Source organism: Mirounga angustirostris, unplaced genomic scaffold (assembly GCF_029215605.1).
Source record: "Mirounga angustirostris isolate CCGP_5_RB_7025 unplaced genomic scaffold, mMirAng1.0.hap1 SCAF_5, whole genome shotgun sequence".
In the NCBI taxonomy this organism is placed as follows: domain Eukaryota; kingdom Metazoa; phylum Chordata; class Mammalia; order Carnivora; family Phocidae; genus Mirounga; species Mirounga angustirostris.
In genome coordinates, this window is record NW_026991713.1 from 95,298,193 (window position 1) to 95,319,455 (window position 21,263).

Here is a 21,263-nt window from a genome sequence, read left to right on the forward strand (position 1 = left end):
GAGAGAGAGAGCACATGAGAGGGGGGAGGGTCAGAGGGAGAAGCACACTCCCTGCCGAGCAGGGAGCCCGATGCGGGACTCGATCCAGGGACTCCAGGATCATGACCTGAGCCGAAGGCAGCCGCCTAACCAACTGAGCCACCCAGGCGCCCTATCTTCTTTTTTAACATATAATGTATTATTTGTGAAACGCTGGTGCTTTTAAAAGCTCCCTGGGAGATCCTAAATGCGCAGCCAAAGGAGAGAACCTGCTGTTAAGAGAAAAATTTCACCCTTCATTCTCACTTTTACCTTTCTCTGCATTCCTTTCCCGGTCTCCCTACTTCCTCTATCAGGTTCTTTTGCTAATAAAATAACGATAGGAAGAAAGTCACTGAATTATGGGAGGGCCACATTAAAATTTCAATGACTTTAGTAGACACAAGGTGGCTTCAAAAACGCAAACACAACAGGGCGCCCGGGTGGCTCAGTCGGTTAAGCCACTGCCTTCGGCTCAGGTCGTGATCCTGGAGTCCCGGGATCGAGTCCCGCGTCGGGCTCCCTGCTCGGCGGGGAGTCTGCTTCTCCCTCTCATGCTCTCTGTATCTCATTCTCTCTGTCTCAAATAAATAAATAAATTCTTTAAAAAAAAAAAAAAAAAGAACATGTTACTCAGGGCGCCTGGGTGGCTCAGTTGGTTAAGCGACTGCCTTCGGCTCAGGTCATGATCCTGGAGTCCCGGGATCGAGTCCCGCGTCGGGCTCCCTGCTCGGCAGGGGGTCTGCTTCTCCCTCTGACCCTCCCCCCTCTCATGTGCTCGCTCTCTGTCTCTCACGTGCTCGCTCTCTCTCATGTGCTCGCTCTCTGTCTCTCATTCTCTCTCTCAAATAAATAAATAAAATCCTTAAGAAAAAAAAATGCAAACACAACAAACACCAAACATTATCAAATAACATGGGTTGCTTTTAAATTTAGAAGTTGAATTTCATTTGTGTTTCCAGAACGTCTAAATTAGCAAATGAAATGGTTTCTTCACCAGGCATTACTGAGAGTATTCTGCTAAGACATTTTATTAAGTCAGCAAGAATAAGAAGATTCAATTTTCTTTTGGGGGACAAAAATGTCAGTTATTTGGCCATTATCCACATTTGCCACAGGCCAAGGATTATAAAATGTTTCCTCCCAATCCTGCTTTGTAAACACAAGCATGAAATCCCAAAATTTTCAAGAAAAGCAAACAACTTCTGACCTTGTAAATCAAGTAGGTTTCTGGGAAATTCCATGGTGCACTTTTACAGAGTACCGAATTAGCTTCAGCTGGACTCAAAGGCTAATCTCTTGATGGGCAGCCGAGCTCCAAGCAGCCCTATTCAGTACCAGTTGGCCTAAATTTGCCTCTGCAGGAATTTGGGATGCTCTCATTCAAATGCATCATCACCTCCCCATCCTAATTCTCAATACCTGTTCTCAGTGCAACCAGTATAGCCCCCGTCCTTGCCCAGTTTCTGGTCAATACCTGCCAAAGCGGTTGACAAAGAGTCCAACGGAGAAGGAGCCGATCATACCACCAACAGAGAAGATAGCCACAGACAAGGACCAGAGCGAAGTGAGTAACACCTCACTGGGAGGGTCTTCCAACCTCTCCTCCAGGGTATAATTGAGAAAGTCCTTTATGATCTGCCAATTAAAATGATTGGTGGGCAGACAGATTGTTACAGCTGAATGAGAAGGGGCAAATATCGGGGATCTTCCCCTCCCTAAGAAAACAGCATTACAATTACTGGTAGAGAATCAAGTAAATGAATGGGTGGGGATGGAAGAGATAGAGAACCTATTGGAGGTTCATGGTAGCTCTGAAAAGAACAATTTTGATTTGTCCTGAAAATCCCAGTAGGTAGTTGGCACTGATGTTCAGTGCCTACCCCAGTCCTCCCCTAAGACCCTCCCACCCTCCTTGTAACTAACCCCTGAGGCATAATAAAGGAAGTGTATCACAATAGCGTGAGGGGAAGAATGGATACAGTCCAGTCAAGGGTATGGGGCGCAACTGAGCTTTTTGCTTTTATGATTCAGTTAGACTTCCCCACCAATGTTATTCTGCCTCTTCAGCCTTCACCAAGCTAGATACCAAGTTTGTCTGAAATTCTTCGTTCTTGAAACCCTACTTAAAGGAATAATTTCCCTATTCCAAATTCTAACTCTGGTCACCTGGCACTCACCATCTCAGGAGCATTGATGACTCCGGTGTTGTAGCCAAACTGGAAAGAGCCTATTGTAGCAATGGAGATGGCAAAGATCAGAGGCGCTGTGACCTGGGGTTGAGGGGGGAGAAGGGAAGAAACAGTCCTTAAAGCTCTCGACTGATGATTGTCTCTTATTAATGAAGGAGAGATATTAGGAGCACTCGGCCTATGAGTGGTATGAAAAGAACAAAAACTTAACGAAATTTAGGTAACGAATGGGGGAACACAAAAGAACAAGTTATACTGAAGAACTTCTCCGGAGATATACAGACAACCACGTAAACTTGGGAAAAGTGGCAAGAAATTTTGGGAAGAAAGTTAAGAGGAACTGGGTTAACTGGCTTCAAACTATTAAAAAAAGCAAGCATAGAACTGCAGGGCAAGAAAGCCTTGGGATTCCTAAAAATGGATTCTTTTGGAAACAGCTAGATCCAGTGCTGTCTCCTCCTGTACCCCAGATCCCACTGAAGCCCAGAGTGGTGGTGGTGGTATCTTCACCACTGGGCTGTTCTTAGCGCTCTGGATAATGGAAACTACAACATCTACCCAGGGTATCCTGGTCCCCGTTTACTTCGTTTTGTACCACCACCCCCACCCAGCAGGGGGAGAGCACAAGCTCACTCCCAACCTAACAGACCAGAGATGTGGTGGGGAGGAGGGAGTCATCTCTCACCTTGCTGGGAGTAATTCAAGCGTGTGTTTATCTTAGATTTCCAGCTCAAGGTAAGCTCAATTTTTATGGCTGAGGACATCCTTCCCTACCTTAAACTCCGTCCCCTTTTAGGTTAGACGGACTGGCCAGCCAGAAGTTTCAGTTCTCCAAGTTGACCTCCCACCCCAGACAACCTGGCGTTAAGTACCCGAGTGGCCCCCTCCTGCACACAGCTCTTTCTGTTTAATCCATTTCTCATCAGTAATGACCTCTTCCTTTGTGCCTCGCCTCATCATTTACTATTCCTGAGGGCCTTTTTCTCCTCCCTGTTTTTTCATCCCTTCTCTTACCTTCCTTCGTTTTCAAGTCAGTTTACCTTGGTGACAATGATTTTCTCCCAGCAAATATACTGCATACGTAACATACAGTAACACATTAATGTATCGTGCATTCACAATCACAACCACAATTGGTACAACTGGGATTCTTAGCATCCACAGACTTGTATACGTTATAGAATAGATGGCTGGACATTGGCCCATTCCCTCAAACAAATCCCAGGTCCTTTCAAGGTTTAATGCTTCCAGAGGAATCTTCCTGCTGGCTCATGAGACCCACACTTGTAATCAACACAGCCAAGCAGCCTGGAACACTCAACCATCTCACCCCCAGATCCTCAGCAGCATGTGATTATGTTAAAAAACAAAACAAAACAAAACCACCACCAACCCTGAGAAACATACAAAACTTCTCCAGGTGACTCTCCCTGTGACAGCAAGGTGAGTGGGACTAGGATAAGTCCTTTACAGGCTGTGACATCCAAAGAAAACTGGAGGAACCATGGCATCACAGGCTGGAGAAGAAATGAAAAGGCCTGAAGGTGGCTAGATGACTTAGAATAAAACAGAGCGCAGCAATCTCCATTAATGTCGGCCTTTCTGAGTGTACCCCAAACAAGCAAAAATAACTGTAATTGTATTAGTCTTACCTTCTGTGTCCCCATGGCCCTAATTCAATTCTTTTCCAATCTTCAACAAAGATCTAGGAGTGGGAATCCCAGAGACACCTCTTCCAGTCAACAAAGTCTCCAAAATGTCCTTCTCGGCAACAAGTTTTATTCCCGGCGCCCAGCACCAATGCACATCTCACCCTCACTCACCGTTAGTGAGTTCCAGCCACGCATTTATAATCTCTGCAAAGGGTGGAGCCTGCAAGGGAGACTAGCCACCCACCGGCCCAGCCCCACCCCACACCGGCTCGAAGGATCCCGTGACCTCTCGGAATTTTGTGACCTCAAACTCTGTCCCCGCCCTAGGCAACAATTCCCTCCCCTTCCCCCCTCCCCCATTTTAAAACCACATCCTATACCCTGCCCACTGGTTTTTTTTGTTGTTTTTTTTTAAGCTCGTCCTCCTTCCCTCTTGTAATAGCTGCAATAGCCTCTTAGTTTCACAGACAAAATGCTACCAGAAAAGCCTGGAGGGAGGGCAAATTCACGTCAGTTTTTGCTCTCGCATCTGCTGGGAATTAAGCCAATCTATAAAGAGATGAGACTAAATGCTATTTATATAAGATAAAGTCGACTGGGTGCTACTCTCTGAGAGTTAAGGTTGTTTGAAGGAGTGTAAGCAGAAAGATTCACAATGCTATGAATTTATCAGCTGCTTTTTGATTATAGGCTGGGTCTACAATCTTGAAGGGAAAGGAAGGGCAGTCTGGAGAAGAAAAGCTAGCAAGGGAAGAATTGGGCCAGTTTTTGGCTCTCCTTCTCCTCTGATTAGCACAATCTCTCCTGGGAGGAAGAAAACCTCAGTATCTGGGAGCCAGACCAACTCTCCTGGGCTGCAGGAAGGAGAGAATCAACCAACTGCTTATGGGATACAATTCAAACTCCTTAATGTGGCATTCACCCTACCACCTATTCTGAATCCTACCCATTCTGCAATGTTTTGCCTCTAGTCTCAGGTTTATAGCATCTAGAGATGGAACCATGACCAAATTCAGTTAAATAGGTGTTTGCTGCGTGCACACTACATGTCAGTTACTCTCCAAGAAGTTGGGGATTCATCAGTATGTAGGACAAAAAATGTCCTGGCTTTTAAGGAATTTATAGCATTTCCCTTCTTATTCTGTTAGGAGTTAGTTGGACAGTTAGGTGGTCAGGGTCCCCAACAAGAAAATAGGGAGTCAGGGCAGCTAAAATAAAATTGCACTGACATCCTGTTCTGCAGCTTAGACAGGACTACACTATTTTGCTTTGCAGCCTTTGCAGAAATGACTTCTGCAAAACGTCCTAAAATAAGACAATTAACCACAAAGCACTTGTCCCTATCACGGGCAAGGGATAGTTAAGACATAAGCCCCCAGACATCAAAAAAGACTATCAGCATAGAGACATTGACCTAATAGACAGATTTCCTGACCATAGCCCTAACTGGCACAACTCAGCACACCCTGATTGCTTAAGATAATTCCTCAAAAGAGCTCACAAAAACCCCTAAACTTAGAAACTCTGGGGGCAACCCATTCAGGGCCTATCCCCCTCCCACCCCGGGAGGTTTCTCTTACTCAATAAACTTTTCTTTGCTGCCCACCAGTCTTCGTCTTCGAAGCTGCATGACCTAGGACCTCAGGCACTAAGGGGACAAAAATCCTGTAACACTTCTACTACTTACAAAATAAAAAAGGGACAAGCCCAACTGATTCTTACACAGCTGGAGAGAATGATCAATAGCCTATTAATTACGGACTGTGAATTTCTTGAAAGAAGTGTGAGATAAGTATTTGATTACTCAGCCATACAAGGAGATTGAGCAAGATGAGTAGGAAAAACAGGTAAGAAACATGTGAACTGAGGAAGATGAAGGATAATGAAAGGAGAGAGAGGGAGAAGGCCCCAGGGTGAGAGAGTAAATGAAGAAAACAATTTAGTTCTGATTAAAGATTTGGAAGTGAGAGATCGTATCAAGGCTTTGCTGGCGGGGGGCGGAGGGGGGAGGGTTGGGGGAGTGGAGGCAGGGCGGGAATATCAATGGTCAATTTCCTAACGCCGTTAATTTGTAGCCTAGCAACAACTTCACTATGCGGGAAGAGGATGAGCAGCGACGGAGCACAGTAATGGGACCTAATTTTCCTAGTTGGTAAACTGGTGGAAGTGCATCTTTTGGGTTTTGGTTGCACGCCTAGAATTCAAACTGATGCTACTGGACCTGAAACAAACCAGATTATGTTGTCTCTCTTTTTTTTTTAAAAATGAGGATATTTTCGGGGCGCCTGGGTGGCTCAGTCGTTAAGCGTCTGCCTTCGGCTCAGGTCATGGTCCCAGGGTCCTGGGATCGAGCCCCGCATCGGGCTCCCTGCTCCGCAGGAAGCCTGCTTCTCCCTCTCGCACTCCCCCTGCTTGTGTTCCCTCTCTCGCTGTGTCTCTCTCTGTCAAATAAATAAATAAAATCTTTAAAAAAAAAAAAAAGAGGATATTTTCTAAATCTGTTAGCTGAGAGAACCAAGTATGAGTGAAACGTGACATCCAAGAAAACCTTCCCTGAGGTCACACCTCCCCTCCCCCACCTCATTCCTGTCCTTCCAGGAAACACTGAGCCTAGAGGCCCCTTAGTTACCACAGCAACTGAATTTAGCTGCCAAAGGACAAAGAATATCCTGTATGGCTGTGAAGTCCAATAGAAATATAATCCAAGCTCTTTATGTAATATAAAATTTGCTAGTAGCCACATTAAAAATTTTAAAAGAAACAACAGAGGTTAATTTAAATAATTATTTTATTTGACCCACTATAGCCCAAATAATATCATTTCAGTATGACATCAATATAACAACTATTACTAAGGTAGTTTATTCCCCGCCCCACTAAGTCTTTGAAATTCAGTGTATATTTCACATTTATTAACACATCTCCATTTTTAGACTCTAAGTTTTCTACAGTTAAATATGGCATCTATCAAAACAACAAAGTTGTTTGATGGGAACATATTTTAAATTGCTCTGATTTTAAATTAATAAAAACCAACAATTCAGTTTCTCAGTTGTACTAGCCACATGTAAGTACTCAGCAACCACATGAGGCTTGTGGCTGGACCTTGCTTAGAGTAAGAAGACCATGATGCTCTGTTTGCCTCCGGTCTTTTCTAGGTCCTTTCTTATCTTTGCTTTTCTTTATTACTTGTCTCACAGTGTCACTCTTGGCTCTAAATCACTTTATCTTTTCTTCCTCCCTCTTCCTAGGTTTAGTATAATTAGTCTTTATGTTTTGCAAGAGCAAATTAAACGAGTAAAAGTACAAAGTTGGTCTGTAGTACCCCCTTCATTTACTCAGAGCGGGCTCCAATATAATTTCAGAACACAGTATCTGCCCCAGTAATTATTTGCCCAATGGTTAATGAAAGAATAAATGTAATTGTGAAGGCGCAGAATTTATGTGTCCCAAATTAATTTGTGTAAAACAGCTATGGAGAAAGACAACACTGAGGGTTAAGTTTTAGATGTGTGAATTCTGTAGAATATTTTCTTCTTGGTGAAAAAGGAGGGAGGGTGAAAGGGAGACAGATCTGAAATATATTTTGTCTGGCCAACTCAGCCTGAGAAAATTACCTTTCAAAAAGTTAAGCAAGTTAATAGGGACAGCATTCTACTTCTAGCAATATATGTACTTTTAAAGGTTACAACTGGAATTCAACTGAATCTCAAGCATCTAAAAGCATGCTGAATGTGTTGCGGTAAATGCTTCTTGAGTAAGAGGGATCTGATAAAGTGCTGACCAGAAACCAGTCAGGGCTGTGCTTATCCCCAGAGTAAGAGACGCCCAAGTTAAGCAATCCTCACCCTGGGCAATAGATAACAGTTGTGCAATACAAATGATGTTTTAGGGAGATCAGTTGGTTGATTGGGGTCTTCGATGCACTTTGAGAGCAGGTCTCACTAGAATCCCAGCTCCAGTCAGCCCGGAGTTACAACTCTGGTGATTAATCTGGTGATTATGCTAAGGGAAGGCCAGCAAGGTAAAGGTCCTACAACATGAGGGTCCTGTATCATTTGAGTCCTGTGAGGTGTTCTTCCATCTTTACTGAAAACAAAAGAAGAAATGTGGTGGATACATTTAAAAATGGAATAGATTGGGAAGAAATGTTATGAAATTCCCACCTAATAGTTTAATGTAGGTTTGCTAAGAAGAAAAGTAATGAATGAATAATGGTCTGAAATCTCTTAGGTCCAAACAGATATCTGCAGACCATACATCTCAATCCTAGCTTCTTGCTGCTCTGTGGGAGGATGTTTGCTACTGTGGTAACTGAGTAGGAAAACAAACAAACCAAAAAATCCCCAAATCAAGGAATACAGGACTTTAAACACGGAGAGTTAAAGACAGAGAAAACTGCCTCTTTCATAGAACATTGTAATGGCATTTCAAGGCACACACACAAAAAAGCTCATGCCTACTTTAAAGATTGCCAGAGTTAATTCTACTCTTTGCTTGCATTTGTAATTTTTCTCATAAAGAACAACTTTTGTTGCATGTTATTTACTAATCTTCCTCTACTGGGTTAGGTGTAGTCAAAATTCATCTTGAATGTGAAAACACCAAGGTAAAGAAAGAAAAAATTTGAGAAATGTTGATTTTCCTGTCTAAACTGGGTTTCAACCATTCATCACTCCAGTTGATCCTGAAGCACCTAATCCGAGCTCTCAGACCCATATCACTTTCTAAGGGGCTCTCCCCTCCTCCAATTTCCTTCAAAAATCAATCTATCACGTACCAGTGCTAGATGAATTACACCACATCAAAATCACTATCATATCATTCTCCTACTCATATATCTTCCATGGTTATTGAATAAAGTCTAGATCAGTGCTGTCCAACAGAAACATAATGTGAGCCACATAAGAAATTTAAAATTTTCCAGTAGTCACATTTAAAAAGAGTGAAAAGAAATGAGTTCATTTCAATATTATATTTTATTTGAACTAATATATACCAAATATTGTCCTTTCAACCTGTACATAATATAAAAGTTATTAATGAGAGATTTCTCTCTCTCTCTTTTTTTTTTGGTACTAGACCTTAAAAATCCAATCTGTATTTTATACTTACAGCACAGCATTTAAGGTGAAATGTAGTCTGATTAAAACAATGAAGTTGTGTTTAACAAAAACACTTTATAGTACTTCTAATTTTTTTACACTGTTTCAATTTTTTTAATCGCTTCTGTCATTTTCTCTTTCCTCCTTCCTTCCTTTTCTTTCTTTCCTTTCCTCCTTCCCCCACTTCCTCCCTCCCTTCCTCTTTCCCTTCCTTCCTCTCTCTCCCTCTCTTCCTTCCTTCCTTTCTTCTTTTTTATGTAATCTCTATGCCCAACATGGGACTCGAATTTAACACCCCAAGATCAAGAGTCGCATGCTCTACCGACGGAGCCAGCCAGGTGCCCCAACACTGCTTCAGTTTTTAAAGTGAACGAATTAAAACAAACTAAATGAATTAAAATGGAGTGCAATTAATAACTAAACTCCTCAGTCACACTAGTCACATTTTAGGTATATCTCTCTCCTTTGCCCAAGCCAAACTAAAACAATTGTCAGTGTTCAAACACTGTGCTCAAACAGCCCTATGTACCTCTACATCTGTATCCTTTATTATATCCTTTATAATAAACTCATAAATGTGAGTAGTGTTTCTTTGAGTTCTGTCAGCTGCTCTAGCAGATTAATCAAACCCCAGGAGGGGGTTGTTGGAACCTCTAATCTCCAGCAGTTGATAACCTGGGCTTGCCACTGGACTCTGAAGTGGAGGGAGAGGGAGGCAGTCTTGTGGGGCTGGGCCCTTAACCTGAGACACCTGATGCTATCTCAGGGTAGATAGAATTGAGTTGAATTGGGAGGGTATTCCGTTATCATCAGCTGAGAATTGAGGAATTGCTTGGTGGTGTGAAAAAACACACACTGAAGGCTGCCATTAACAATACACCACAGACTGGATGGCTTAAACAACAGAAATTTATTTTCTTAACAATGCTGGAGTCTGGGCGTCAAAGATCAAGGTGTTGTCAGGCTTGGTTTCTCCTAAGGATTTTCTCCTTGACTTGTAGATGGTCTTTTCTCTGTGTGCATGCATCCCTGTGTCTCTTGAATAAGGACGTCAGTAGGATTGGATTAGGGCCCACCTAAAGGCCTCATTTTAACTTAATCACTTCTTTAAAGGCCCTGTCTCCTAATACAATCACATTTTGAGGAACTGGGGATTAAGCCTCCCATATGAATTTTGGGGGAACACAAGTCAGCCCATAATACCATGTTATTAAAGACTCACTCTTTTGTACTCTTTCATCTTGAATATCCTTCCCAACTGACTAACTCCTAGTCATACATACAATAACCAGTATCTCTTCCCCTTTGTGAAACATTCCCAGATAAACCTATAAGAAGATATGGTTTCCTTTGGGCCACAATCTATCTCAAACATACCTATATTATAGGTACTTACTAAATCCCATAGCAATTACTTGTTTTGTTTTTAAGATTATTTATTTATTTATTTGACAGAGAGAGCGGACAAGTGGGCAGAGCAGTGGGCAGAGGGAGAGGGAGAAGCAGGCTTCTCGCTGAGCAGGGAGCCCGATGTGGGGCTCGATTCCAGGACCCTGGGATCATGACCTGAGCCGAAGGCAGACGCTTAACCATCTGAGCCACCCAGGCGCCCCAATAGCAATTATTTGTTAACATATATGCATACCTTTCTAAATTCTGAGTACTCTGAGGTCAGAGATTTTATCATATCCACAGTGCCCAACAAATAGGTGAACAAAAAATGTTGGTTAAATTAGCTGAATAAGGGCACCTGGGTGGCTCAGATGGTTAAGGGACTGCCTTCAGCTCAGGCCATGATCCCAGGGTCCTGGGATAGAGCCCCGCATCAGGCTCCCTGCTCTGCGGGAAGCCTGCTTCTCCCTCTCCACTCCCCCTGCTTGTGTTCCCTCTCACGCTGTCTCTCTCTCTGTCAATTAAATAAATAAATAAAATCTTTTAAAAAAAAAATTAGCAGAATAAAACATGTCCAAAGCATATCCTTGGGGCTGTTGAATATCTAAACAATCTATAACCTAATTAGTAATTTGTGTAAGTTTTTTTTTTTTTTTTTTAATAATCTCTACACCCAACATGGGGCTCAAACTGACAACCCTGAGATCAAGAATCGAATTTTCCACTGACTGAGTCAGCCAGGCACCTTCCTAATTAGTAAATTGTACAACATGTTGATAGAAATGATTTGTTAATAAAGGTAGTGATTTGTACAGGTCTGAAAAAAGGTTCCTTAGAAAATGAACTTCTTTTAGGGATATACATGGATGTGGCTTGATAACTTGATGAAGGTGATACAGTTTCTTTTATTTCCCAATAATCATTCTTTAATGTATTCAAAGATTATAAGTATACTAGCATTCCTGAAGCTTTATTTTTCATTGGTAAAACATAAAGCCAATTTAAAGAAATGTACCATCAGTCTTATGTCTGTTTCATTGGCACCAGCCATCTCTGAAGCTCTGTCTAATCGGTCAGCTAAGCCCTCTGTTTGACGTTAAAACAAAACAAAACAAAAAAACCTCTAGTAGGGGCGCCTCGGTGCCTCAGTCGTTGGGCGTCTGCTTTCAGCTCAGGTCATGATCCCAGGGTCCTGGTATTGAGTCCCACATCGGGCTCCCTGCTCTGCAGGAAGCCTGCTTCTCCCTCTCCCACTCCCCCGCTTGTGTTCCTGCTCTTGCTAACTCTGTCAAATAAATAAATAAAATCTTAAAAAAAACCCCAAAAACCTGCAGGCAGAGGGAGAAGCAGGCTCCCTGCTGAGCAGGGAGCCCGATGTGGGGCTCAATCCCAGGACCCTGGGATCATGACCTGAGCTGAAGACAGCCATTTAACCAACTGAGCCACCCAGGCATCATAGAAAATTACAAAATTCTGATGAATAAAATCAGTAGAACTAAATAAATGGAGAGATAGTCTATGCTTATGGATAGAAAGACTCAATATTGTTAAGATGTTAGTCTTTCCAACTTGAAATATAGATTCAATGCAATCCCAATCAATGTCCCAGTAAGTTACTTTGTGGATATCAAAAAACTGATTCTCGGGGCACCTGGGTGGCTCAGTCGGTTGAGCATCTGCCTTCAGCTCAGGTCATGATCCCAGGGTCCTGGGATCGAGCCCTGTGTTGGGCTCCCTGCTCAGAGGGGAGCCTGCTTCTCCCTCTCCCGCTCCCCCTGCTTGTGCTCTCTCTATCAAATAAATAAATAAAATCTTTAAAAAAACCCAAAAACTGATTCTAAAGTTTATATGAAGTGGCATAAGACCCAGAATAGCCAACACAATACTGAAGGAGAACAACAAAGTTGTAGAACTGATATTACCTACCTGACTTTGAGACTTACTATAAAGTCTCAGTAATCAAGACGTGGTATTGATGAAAACAATAGACAAATAGATCAATGGGACAGAATCGAGAGCCCAGAAAGACCCACATGAATACAGCTGACTGCGTTTTTACAAAGAAACAAAGGCAACACAGTGGAGTAGAGATAGTCTCCTTCTCAACAAATGGTGCCAGAACAACAGGATGTCTGCATGCAGAAAAAAAAAGAACGAATGAATGAACAAATGAAAGAAAGAAAGAAGGAAAAAGAATCCAGTAACAGATCTTATATCTTTCATAAAAATTAACTCAAAATGGATCATAGATCTAAATGTAAAACACAAAGATAATAAACTCCTAGAAGAAAAACTAGACTACCTTGGGTATGGCAATGACTTTTTTAGATGGAACACCAAAGGCACCACCCATGAAAACAATATTTGGTAAGTTGAACTTTATTAAAACTTCTGGAATGCCTGGGTGGCTCAGTCGGTTAAGCGTCTGCCTTCAGCTCAGGTCATGATTTCAGGGTCCTGGGATCAAGCCCCGCATCGGGCTCCCTGCTCAGTGGGGAGCCTGCTTCTCCCTCTGCCCCTCCCCCTGCTTGTACTCTCTCTCTGTCAAATAAATAAAATCTTCTAAAAAAATAAAATTAAATTAAAATTTCTGCTCTGCAAAAGACACTTTCAAGAGAATAAGATGACAAACCACAGACTGGAAGAAAATATCTGATAAAGGACCATTATCCAAAATATACAAAGAGCTGGTAAAATTGAACAATAAAAAAAAAACGAACCTGATTAAAAAATAGGCCAAGGACCTCAGCAGAAACACTGCCCCAAATAAGATCTACAGATGACAAATAAGCATATGAAAAGGTGCTCCACATCAAATGTCATAAGAGAAATGCAAATTAAAACAACAACAAGGGGCACCTGGGTGGCTCAGTTGGTTGAGGATCTACCTTTGGCTCAGGTGATGATCTTGGGGTCCTGATATTGAGCCCCACATCTGGCTCCCTGCTCAGCAGGGAGTCTGCTTCTCCTTCTCTCTCTGCCCCTCCCCCACCCTTGTACACTCACTCTCACTCTCTCTCAAAATCTTTAAAAAACAAAAAACAACGAGATACCAGTTCACACCTATTAGAATGGCTAAAATCTGGAACACTGACAATACCAAATGCTGATGAGGATGTGGTGCAACAAGAAATCTCATACGTTGCTAGTGGTTTTGCAAAAATGGTACAGCCACTTTGGAAGACAGTTGGTGGTTTCTTTCTTTCTTTTTTTTTTTTTAAAGATTTTATTTATTTATTTGACAGAGAGAGAGAGAGCACAAGTAGGCAGAGTGGCAGGCAGAGGGAGAGGGAGAAGCAGGCTCTCCGCTGAGCAGGGAGCCGGACGTGGGGTTCGAGCCCAAGACCCCAGGATCATGACCTGAGCCGAAGGCAGCCGCTTAACCGACTGAGCCACCCAGGCGCCCCTGGTTGGTGGTTTCTTACGAAACTAAACATACACCTACCATACAATCCAGCAATCCCGCTCCTTGGTATTTACTCAAAGGAGTTGAAAATTTATGCCCACACAAAAACTTACGTAAAGATATTTATAAGTTTATTCATAATTGCCAAAACTTGGAAGTAACCAAGATATCTTTGAATAAGGGAATGTATAAACAAACTGTGGTACAATCAAACAATGGAATAGTATTCAGTGCTAAAAAGAAATGAGCTGTTGAGCTATGAAAAGACACAGAGGACCCTTAAATGCATATTACTAAGTGACAGAAACCAATCTGAAAAGACTACATCCTGTATGGTTCCAACTATGTCACATTCTGCAAAAGGCAAAACTATGCAGATAGTGCAAAGATCACTGGTTGCCAGGAACTTGGGGTGGGGGAGGGAGGAGAGATAAATAGGTAGAGCACACAGGATTATTAGGGCAATGAAACTATTCCATATAATGCTGAAATGATGGATACATGTCCTTATACATGTGTCCAAATTCATAAAATGTACAAAGTCAAGAGTGAATCCTACTGTAAAAGTATGTGATTTGGGTGATTATGATGTGTCAACGTACCTTCATCAATTTAACAAGTGTGCCACTCTGGTGGGAGATGTTTATAATGGGGAATGCTATGCATGTGTGGGGGTAACAGGTGTATGGGAAATCTCTGTACCTTCTTATTAATTTTGCTGTGAACCAAAACTGTTCTAAAAAAAAAAAAAATCTAGGGCGCCTGGGTGGTTCAGTCGTTAAGCGTCTGCCTTCGGCTCAGGTCATGATCCCAGGGTGCTGGGATCGAGTCCCACATCGGGCTCCCTGCTCTGCGGGAAGCCTGCTTCTCCCTCTCCCACTCCCCCTGCTTGTGTTCCTGCTCTCGCTATCTCTCTCTCTGTCAAATTAATAAATAAAATCTTTAAATAAAAAAAGAATCTAAAAAAAAAAAAGAAAAGATGAACGATTTCCTACACAATCTTATCCAATCTTTTTTTTAAAGTCTTTGTTTTATTTATTTATTTATTTATTTAAAAAAGATTTTTATTTATTTATTTGACAGAGAGAGACACAGCAAGAGAGGGAACACAAGCAGGGGAGTGGGAGAGGGAGAAGCAGGCTTCCCACGGAGCAGGGAGCCCGATGCGGGGCTCGATGCGGGGCTCGATCCCAGGACCCTGGGATCATGACCCAAGCCAAAGGCAGATGCCTAACAACTGAGCCACCCAGGCGCCCCCAATCTTATCCAATCTTAAAAGCTGAGGCTGTACTCATTTCATTTCTGTGTCTCTTCCTCCAACATCTTTTCCATCATCCTCTCAATACTTGGTACAGTAGACATTTGATAAATATTGGGGGGGAATTAAATAGTTTCATTTTGGAGGCAGACAGTTCTCTATGGGAGAGAATATATTGACTGAACATAAACTCTTCACTCTTATTGGTAAACGAGAATGCCAATTAAAATTTTATAATCTCTTTTCAGTTTCACTAGCACAACTTGCCTTTAAGCCCTGCCTAATCAGTCAACTAGGCTTGTTCCTTGTTAAATCTTGAATGAAATTAAGTGATTAATTTTTTTTCAAGATTTTAAAAAAAATTTATTTATTTTATTTTAGAGAGATCACGGTAGGGCGGTGGGGGTGGGGGGGGAGGGAGAAAGAGTCTTAAGCAGACTGCATGCTGAGCATGGAGCCTGACTCCGGGCTCGATCTCACCACCCTGAGATCACGACCTGAACTGAAACCAAGAGGCAGAGGCTCAACTGACCGGCTACCCAGGCGCCCCTCAAATGATTAATTTCTATTGAACAATTAATCAGTTGATAAGAATGTCCCATGAAAAACCAGTGAACACCAATACTCTAAACTTCTTCGAATATAAACTTTTACTTGGTACTCATTTCCTTAAAAACTTCACTTCATGCTTTTAAGTCTGTTTGCCAATACCAAGTAATTATTATTATTATTAGTTTTTAGGATTTTAATTATTTGACAGAGAGAGATAGCGAGAGAGGGAACACAAGCAGGGGAAGCGGGAGAGGGAGAAGCAGGCCTCCCGCTGAGCAGGAAGCCCAATGCAGGGCTCGATCCCAGGACCCCAGGATCATGCCCTGAGCCGAAGGCAGATGCTTAACGACTGAGCCACCCAGGGGCCCCGTTTTTTTGTTTTTTTAAAGTTTTATTTATTTATTTGACAGAGAGAGACAATGAGAGAGGGAACACAAGCAGGGGGAGCGGGAGAGGGAGAAGCAGGCCTCCCGCTGAGCAGGGAGCCCAATGCAGGGCTCGATCCCAGAACCCCGGGATCATGACCTGAGCTGAAGGCAGACGCTAACAACTAAGCCACCCAGGTGCCCCTAATTATTATATTTTTGAATCAAGTATTTTTTAATACTTGGCAGAGATTAAATTGATTTTACCATGCCAAAACATCATGTGTATTATGCTTATTGTTCGTAATCAATAATAATATTGATAGAATATGCTCAAAACAATATCTAGATAGATAAGTAGGTCACTATAGTTGACAAAGTAAGATCTGAAGAAAAAGGAAGAACCAGGTTACTAACAGAAGGAAGTGAGTATCTATGTCACAATTCAAACTAAAAAATACCACTACCTTATACAATAGCTGCCCACAAGTAGCCCCATACTCTGCCCTCCCCCATATGCCAACCTAATTCTGAAAGATAAGCAACACAGAAAAAAAATGTCTGGGTTTATATTTACAGACACTCTCTAGTGTTTTCTTAACTGGTCTTTCAGGATTAGAGAAGCACTCTTCCCTTGCAGAGCATCTTAGTGCTTCCCTGAAATGATCTTTTTTTTTTTTTTTAAAGATTTTATTTATTTGACAGAGAGAGACAAAGCGAGAGAGGGATCACAAGAAGGGGGAGTGGGAGAGGGAGAAGCAGGTGCCCCGCTGAGCAGGGAGCCCGATGTGGGACTCGATCCCAGGACCCTGGGATCATGACCTGAGCCAAAGGCAGCCGCTTAACAACTGAGCCCCCCAGGTGCCCCCCTGAAATGATCATTTACCACTAAAGCTGAAGCTCCTTCTCTGACACCTCCCCTTACTGATTACAGCTGCCTTGGGTGGGGCATAAATATTCTCCTCACTCATTATACACCCTTCTCAACACCCAGCAGAGACTTGGCGGTTATTACATTATCTACTTCCTCTTATTATCAACACTAGGAAGAATAGGTAGGAGAGAGAGAATAATTACAGTTTAGTGTAATTGACTAAGCAGAGGCTTGGAAGTCAAAAGAACAGAATCTGAGTTCCAGCTCTGGAACATGAACTAGAATTTAGACATTTGAACAGGTCACTTAACTTTTCTATGTCTCAACTTCAGTATTTTAGTTGGAGGCTATAATATTCAGTTCATGGAATTATTGGGAGAAATGAGATAATATAAAAAAAGAAAGAAAAGGGAAAAAAGAAAAAAACTGATAAACTCTAAAGGCCTGGCAAATACATACATTTGTTCATTTAGTCAGTCAATTTGTTACCCATTATATGCTAGGTACAGCTCTAGGTGCAGGTAATACAAATGTCACTAAAAACAAGTGACGCTCATAGTCCATACCCTAACCTTAAATTTTAATATGGAAAGCATATGTGATTTTTTTTTTTTTAAGATTTTATTTTCAAGTAATCTCTACACCCAACATGGGGCTGAAACTCACAACCCTGAGATCAAGAATTTTATGCTCTACCAACTGAGCCAGCCAGGTGCCCTGTGATGGTTAATTTTATATGTCAACTTGGCTGGGCCACAGTGCCTAGATAGTTGGTCAATTATTATTCTAGATGTTTCTGTGGGGGGTGTTTTCAAGTGAGATTTACATTTAAATTGAGGGAATTTGAATAAAGCAGATTGCCCTCCATAATGTTGGTGGACCTCATTCAATCTGTTGAAGGCCTGAATAAAACAAAAAACTAGGGCGCCTGGATGGCTCAGATGGTTAAGCGTCTGCCTTCGGCTCAGGTCATGATCTCAGGGTCCTGGGATCGAGTCCCGCATCGGGCTCCCTGCTCCTTGGGAGCCTGCTTCTCCCTCTGCCTCTCTCTCTCTCTGTCTCTCATGAATAAATAAATAAAATTAAAAAAAAAAAGAAAAACAAAAAAAACAAAAAAACAAAAAACAAAAAACTAACCTCCACTGCCCCACCTTCAAGCAAGCAAGAATTCTGCAGGAGATGGCCTTTAGAGAGTTTCTAGCCTGCTGGCCCACCCTGCATGGACTTGCCAGCCTCAGTAATTATGTAAGCAAATTCCTTAAAACAAAAATCTTTCTCCATATATACACATCCTATTTGTTCTGTTTCTCTGGAGAACCCTGGCAAATTTTGGTACCAAGAAATCAGGTGCTGCTATAACAGATACCTAAAAATGTGGAAGTGCCTTTGGAACTGAGTAATGGGTAGAGGCTGGGAGAATTTTGAGGTACATGCTAGAAAAAGCCTAGATTGCCTTGAAGAAATTGTTGTTGGGAATATGAATATGGAAGGTGATTCTGGGGGCACCTGGGTGGCTCAGTTGGTTAAGCGTCTGCCTTCGGCTCAGATCATGATCCTGGACTCCTGGAATTGAGCCCCACATTGGGCTCTTTGCTCGACAGGGGGTCTGCTTCTCCCTCTCCCTTTACCCCTCCCCCTGCTTGTGCTCTCTCTCTCTCAAATAAATAAATAAAAATCTTAAAAAAAAAAAGAGGTGATTCTGGTGAGGTCTCAATTGGAAACTGGAGGAAAGCTGATCTTATAAAGTGATAAAGAACTTGGTGGAATTGTGTTCCAGTGTTCTGTGGAAATTAGAACTTGTTTGCTATGAAATAGGCTATTTAGCTGAGATTTCAAAGCACAGTGTTAAAGGTATGACTTGGTCTCTCCTTGCTGCTTATAGTAATAAATGAGAGGAGTGAGATAAATTGAAAGAGGAATTGTCAAGCAAAAAGGAACCAGAAGCTGAAGATTTGGAAAATTCTTAGCCTATCTATATTACAAAAACAAGAATGCTTTCTCTGGAGAAGACACCAAGTGTGTGATTGTTAAATCATTTGATAAAGAGATCATGAACACAACTCATGGCTTTCATCAGACATCCTAGCAGAACCTGGGGATGGAGATGGTGTTATGCCCCCAGACACACGGCCAGCTTGGACTAAGGGCACAGAGAGAAGACAAAATGAAGGAAGGCTAAGTCTGCTAGGATTCTACAGGCTGGGACAATAGAGCTATCAACATTTCCTATCTTTCAATAAGAGGTAAGGATGTCACTGAAGCTGATTCAGAGATCAGCAGAGTTGCTACTCCCACCACAGGCCCAGAGCACAAGGGCCCTCAAGGAGGCCATCTCCTCCTCCATTTCAGTGGGCCAGGCTGGCCTCCACAACTGAAGGGACAACCCTGTCACCTCAGTGGGGCTCGAGGACAGAGCAGTGAGCCACTGAGGGTTATCTTGAGACTTCAATCTAATGAAACATGGATTTTTTGGATTTGACACCAAAAGCACAGGCAACAAAAGCAAAAATAGACAAATGAGACTACATTAACCTTACAAACTTTTGTTCTTCAAAGGATACAATCAACAAGGTGAAAAGGCTACCTGTGAAATGGAAGAAAATTTTGCAAATCATATATCTGATGAGGGGTTAATATCCGGAATATATAAAGAGCTCAACAACAAAATAACTCAAATAACCTGATGAAAAATGGGCAAAGGGTTTGAACAGATATTTCTCCAAATATGATACACAAATGGCCAACAGCATATGAGCATATGAAAAGACGCTCAACATCATTGATCATTAAGAAATTCAAATCAAAACTACAATGAGAAATCTCTTCACATCCATGATAATGGCCACTATCAAAAACAACAACAGAAAATAACAAGTGTTGGTGAAGATGTGGAGAAATTGATACTCTTGTATATTGTTGGTGGGATTGTAAAGTAGTGCAATTGTCATGGAAAACAGTATGGTCGTTCCTCAAAAAATTAAAAATAGAACTACCCTATAATCCAGGAATCTCCCTTCTAGGTATATATACAAAAGAACTGAAAGCAAGGTCTTTTTTTTTTATTATTAAGGATTTTATTTATTCATCAGAGAGAGAGGGAGGGAGAAACCACATGGGGGGAGGGGCAGATGGAAAAGCAGACTCCCCGAGGAGCAGGGAGCCCGATGCAGGACTCGATCCAGGACTCCAGGATCATGACCTGAGCTAAAGGCAGACACTTAATGACTAAGCCACTCAGGTACCCTGAAAGCAAGGTCTTAAACAGAAATATATGCACACTCGTGTAGCACACCTAGTACTCTTCACAATAGCCAAAGGTCGATGCAATCCAGGTGGCCATAAAGAGATGAATAAATAAATATCCATGGGAATATTATTCAGCCTTAAAAAAGGAAGGAAATCCTGTCACATCTTACAACATGGATTGACCTTGAAGCCATTATGCTAAGTGAAATAAGCCCATCATAACGAGATAAATACTATATGATTCCGTTTACAGAAGGTATCTAAAGTAGCCTCATTCATAGAAATAGACACTAGATTAGTAATCTGGAGCTGGAGGGAAGGAGAAAAGGGGAGTAGCTCTTTAATGGGTATAAAGTTTCAGTTTTGCAAGATGAAAAAATTCTGGATATTTGTTTCATAACTATGAATATGCCTAACACTACTGAACTATACACTTAAAAGTAGTTAAGATGGGGCACCTGGGTGGCTCAGTCGTTAAGCGACTGCCTTCAGCTCAGGTCATGATCCCAGAGTTCCAGCATCGAGTCCTGCACTGAGCTCCTTGCTCAGCAGGGAGTCTGCTTCTCCCTCTATCCTCCCCACCTCTCGTGCTCTCTCTCAAATAAACAGAATGTTTTTAAAAATGGTTAAGATGGTAAATTTTATATCATGTGCTTTAAACCACAATAAGAAAGAATGAAAAAAACTAATGGGATTTACCTTGCTATGTTTTAGATGTGTTTGGTACTCGTCATCCCTTTCTTCTTTCCAATTTCTCCCTTGGAAAGAGAATGTCTGTCTTACACCTGTCCCACTATTGTATTTTGGAAGCACATAACTTGCTTGGTTTCACAGGTTCATATCTGGAGAGAAATTCTGCCTTAGGATGAATGTATTTATGTTTTCAAAAAAGTGTTTGCCGTTGAATAGAGGAGATGCCAGCGGAGAGCAAGAGGGGAAACCCATTAGGAAGCTACTGGGCCAGGTGAGAAATGATGAGGACTTGAAGTTGGTAGGACTTGAAAGAGGGTAGTAGTAGTAGTAGTGGAAGCAGTAAGTTGTTGGATTTGAAAGGTATTTTCAAGATAGGGCCAACAAGGGGGCGCCTGGGTGGTTCAGTTGGTTAAGCATATGATGTCAGCTCAGGTCATGATCTCAGGGTCCTGGAATCGAGCCTGGTATCAGAGCCCAGCATTGGGCTCTGTGCTCAGCGGGGAGTCTGCT

General features: G+C 42.0%; 1 protein-coding gene across 5 annotated transcripts in view; it reads right to left on the minus strand.

Annotated features, from left to right (window-relative positions):
* The window catches only part of LOC123843994 (solute carrier family 2, facilitated glucose transporter member 3), a 91,495-nt gene that overhangs the window by 10,717 nt on the left and 59,515 nt on the right, over positions 1 to 21,263 (minus strand). The window contains exons 1-3 of one of the 5 annotated variants that reach the window (XM_045873909.3): positions 3,863 to 4,051; positions 2,199 to 2,291; positions 1,496 to 1,656 (exon numbers count right to left, since the gene is read on the minus strand). In XM_045873909.3, the coding sequence (XP_045729865.1) occupies positions 1,496 to 1,656; positions 2,199 to 2,291; positions 3,863 to 3,877 (269 nt within the window). In that variant the 5' untranslated portion in view covers positions 3,878 to 4,051. Of the gene's footprint in view, positions 1 to 1,495; positions 1,657 to 2,198; positions 2,389 to 3,862; positions 4,055 to 21,263 lie in introns of those variants that run through there. The other 4 variants (XM_064591612.1, XM_064591611.1, XM_064591613.1 and 1 more) reach the window with 4 other exon arrangements.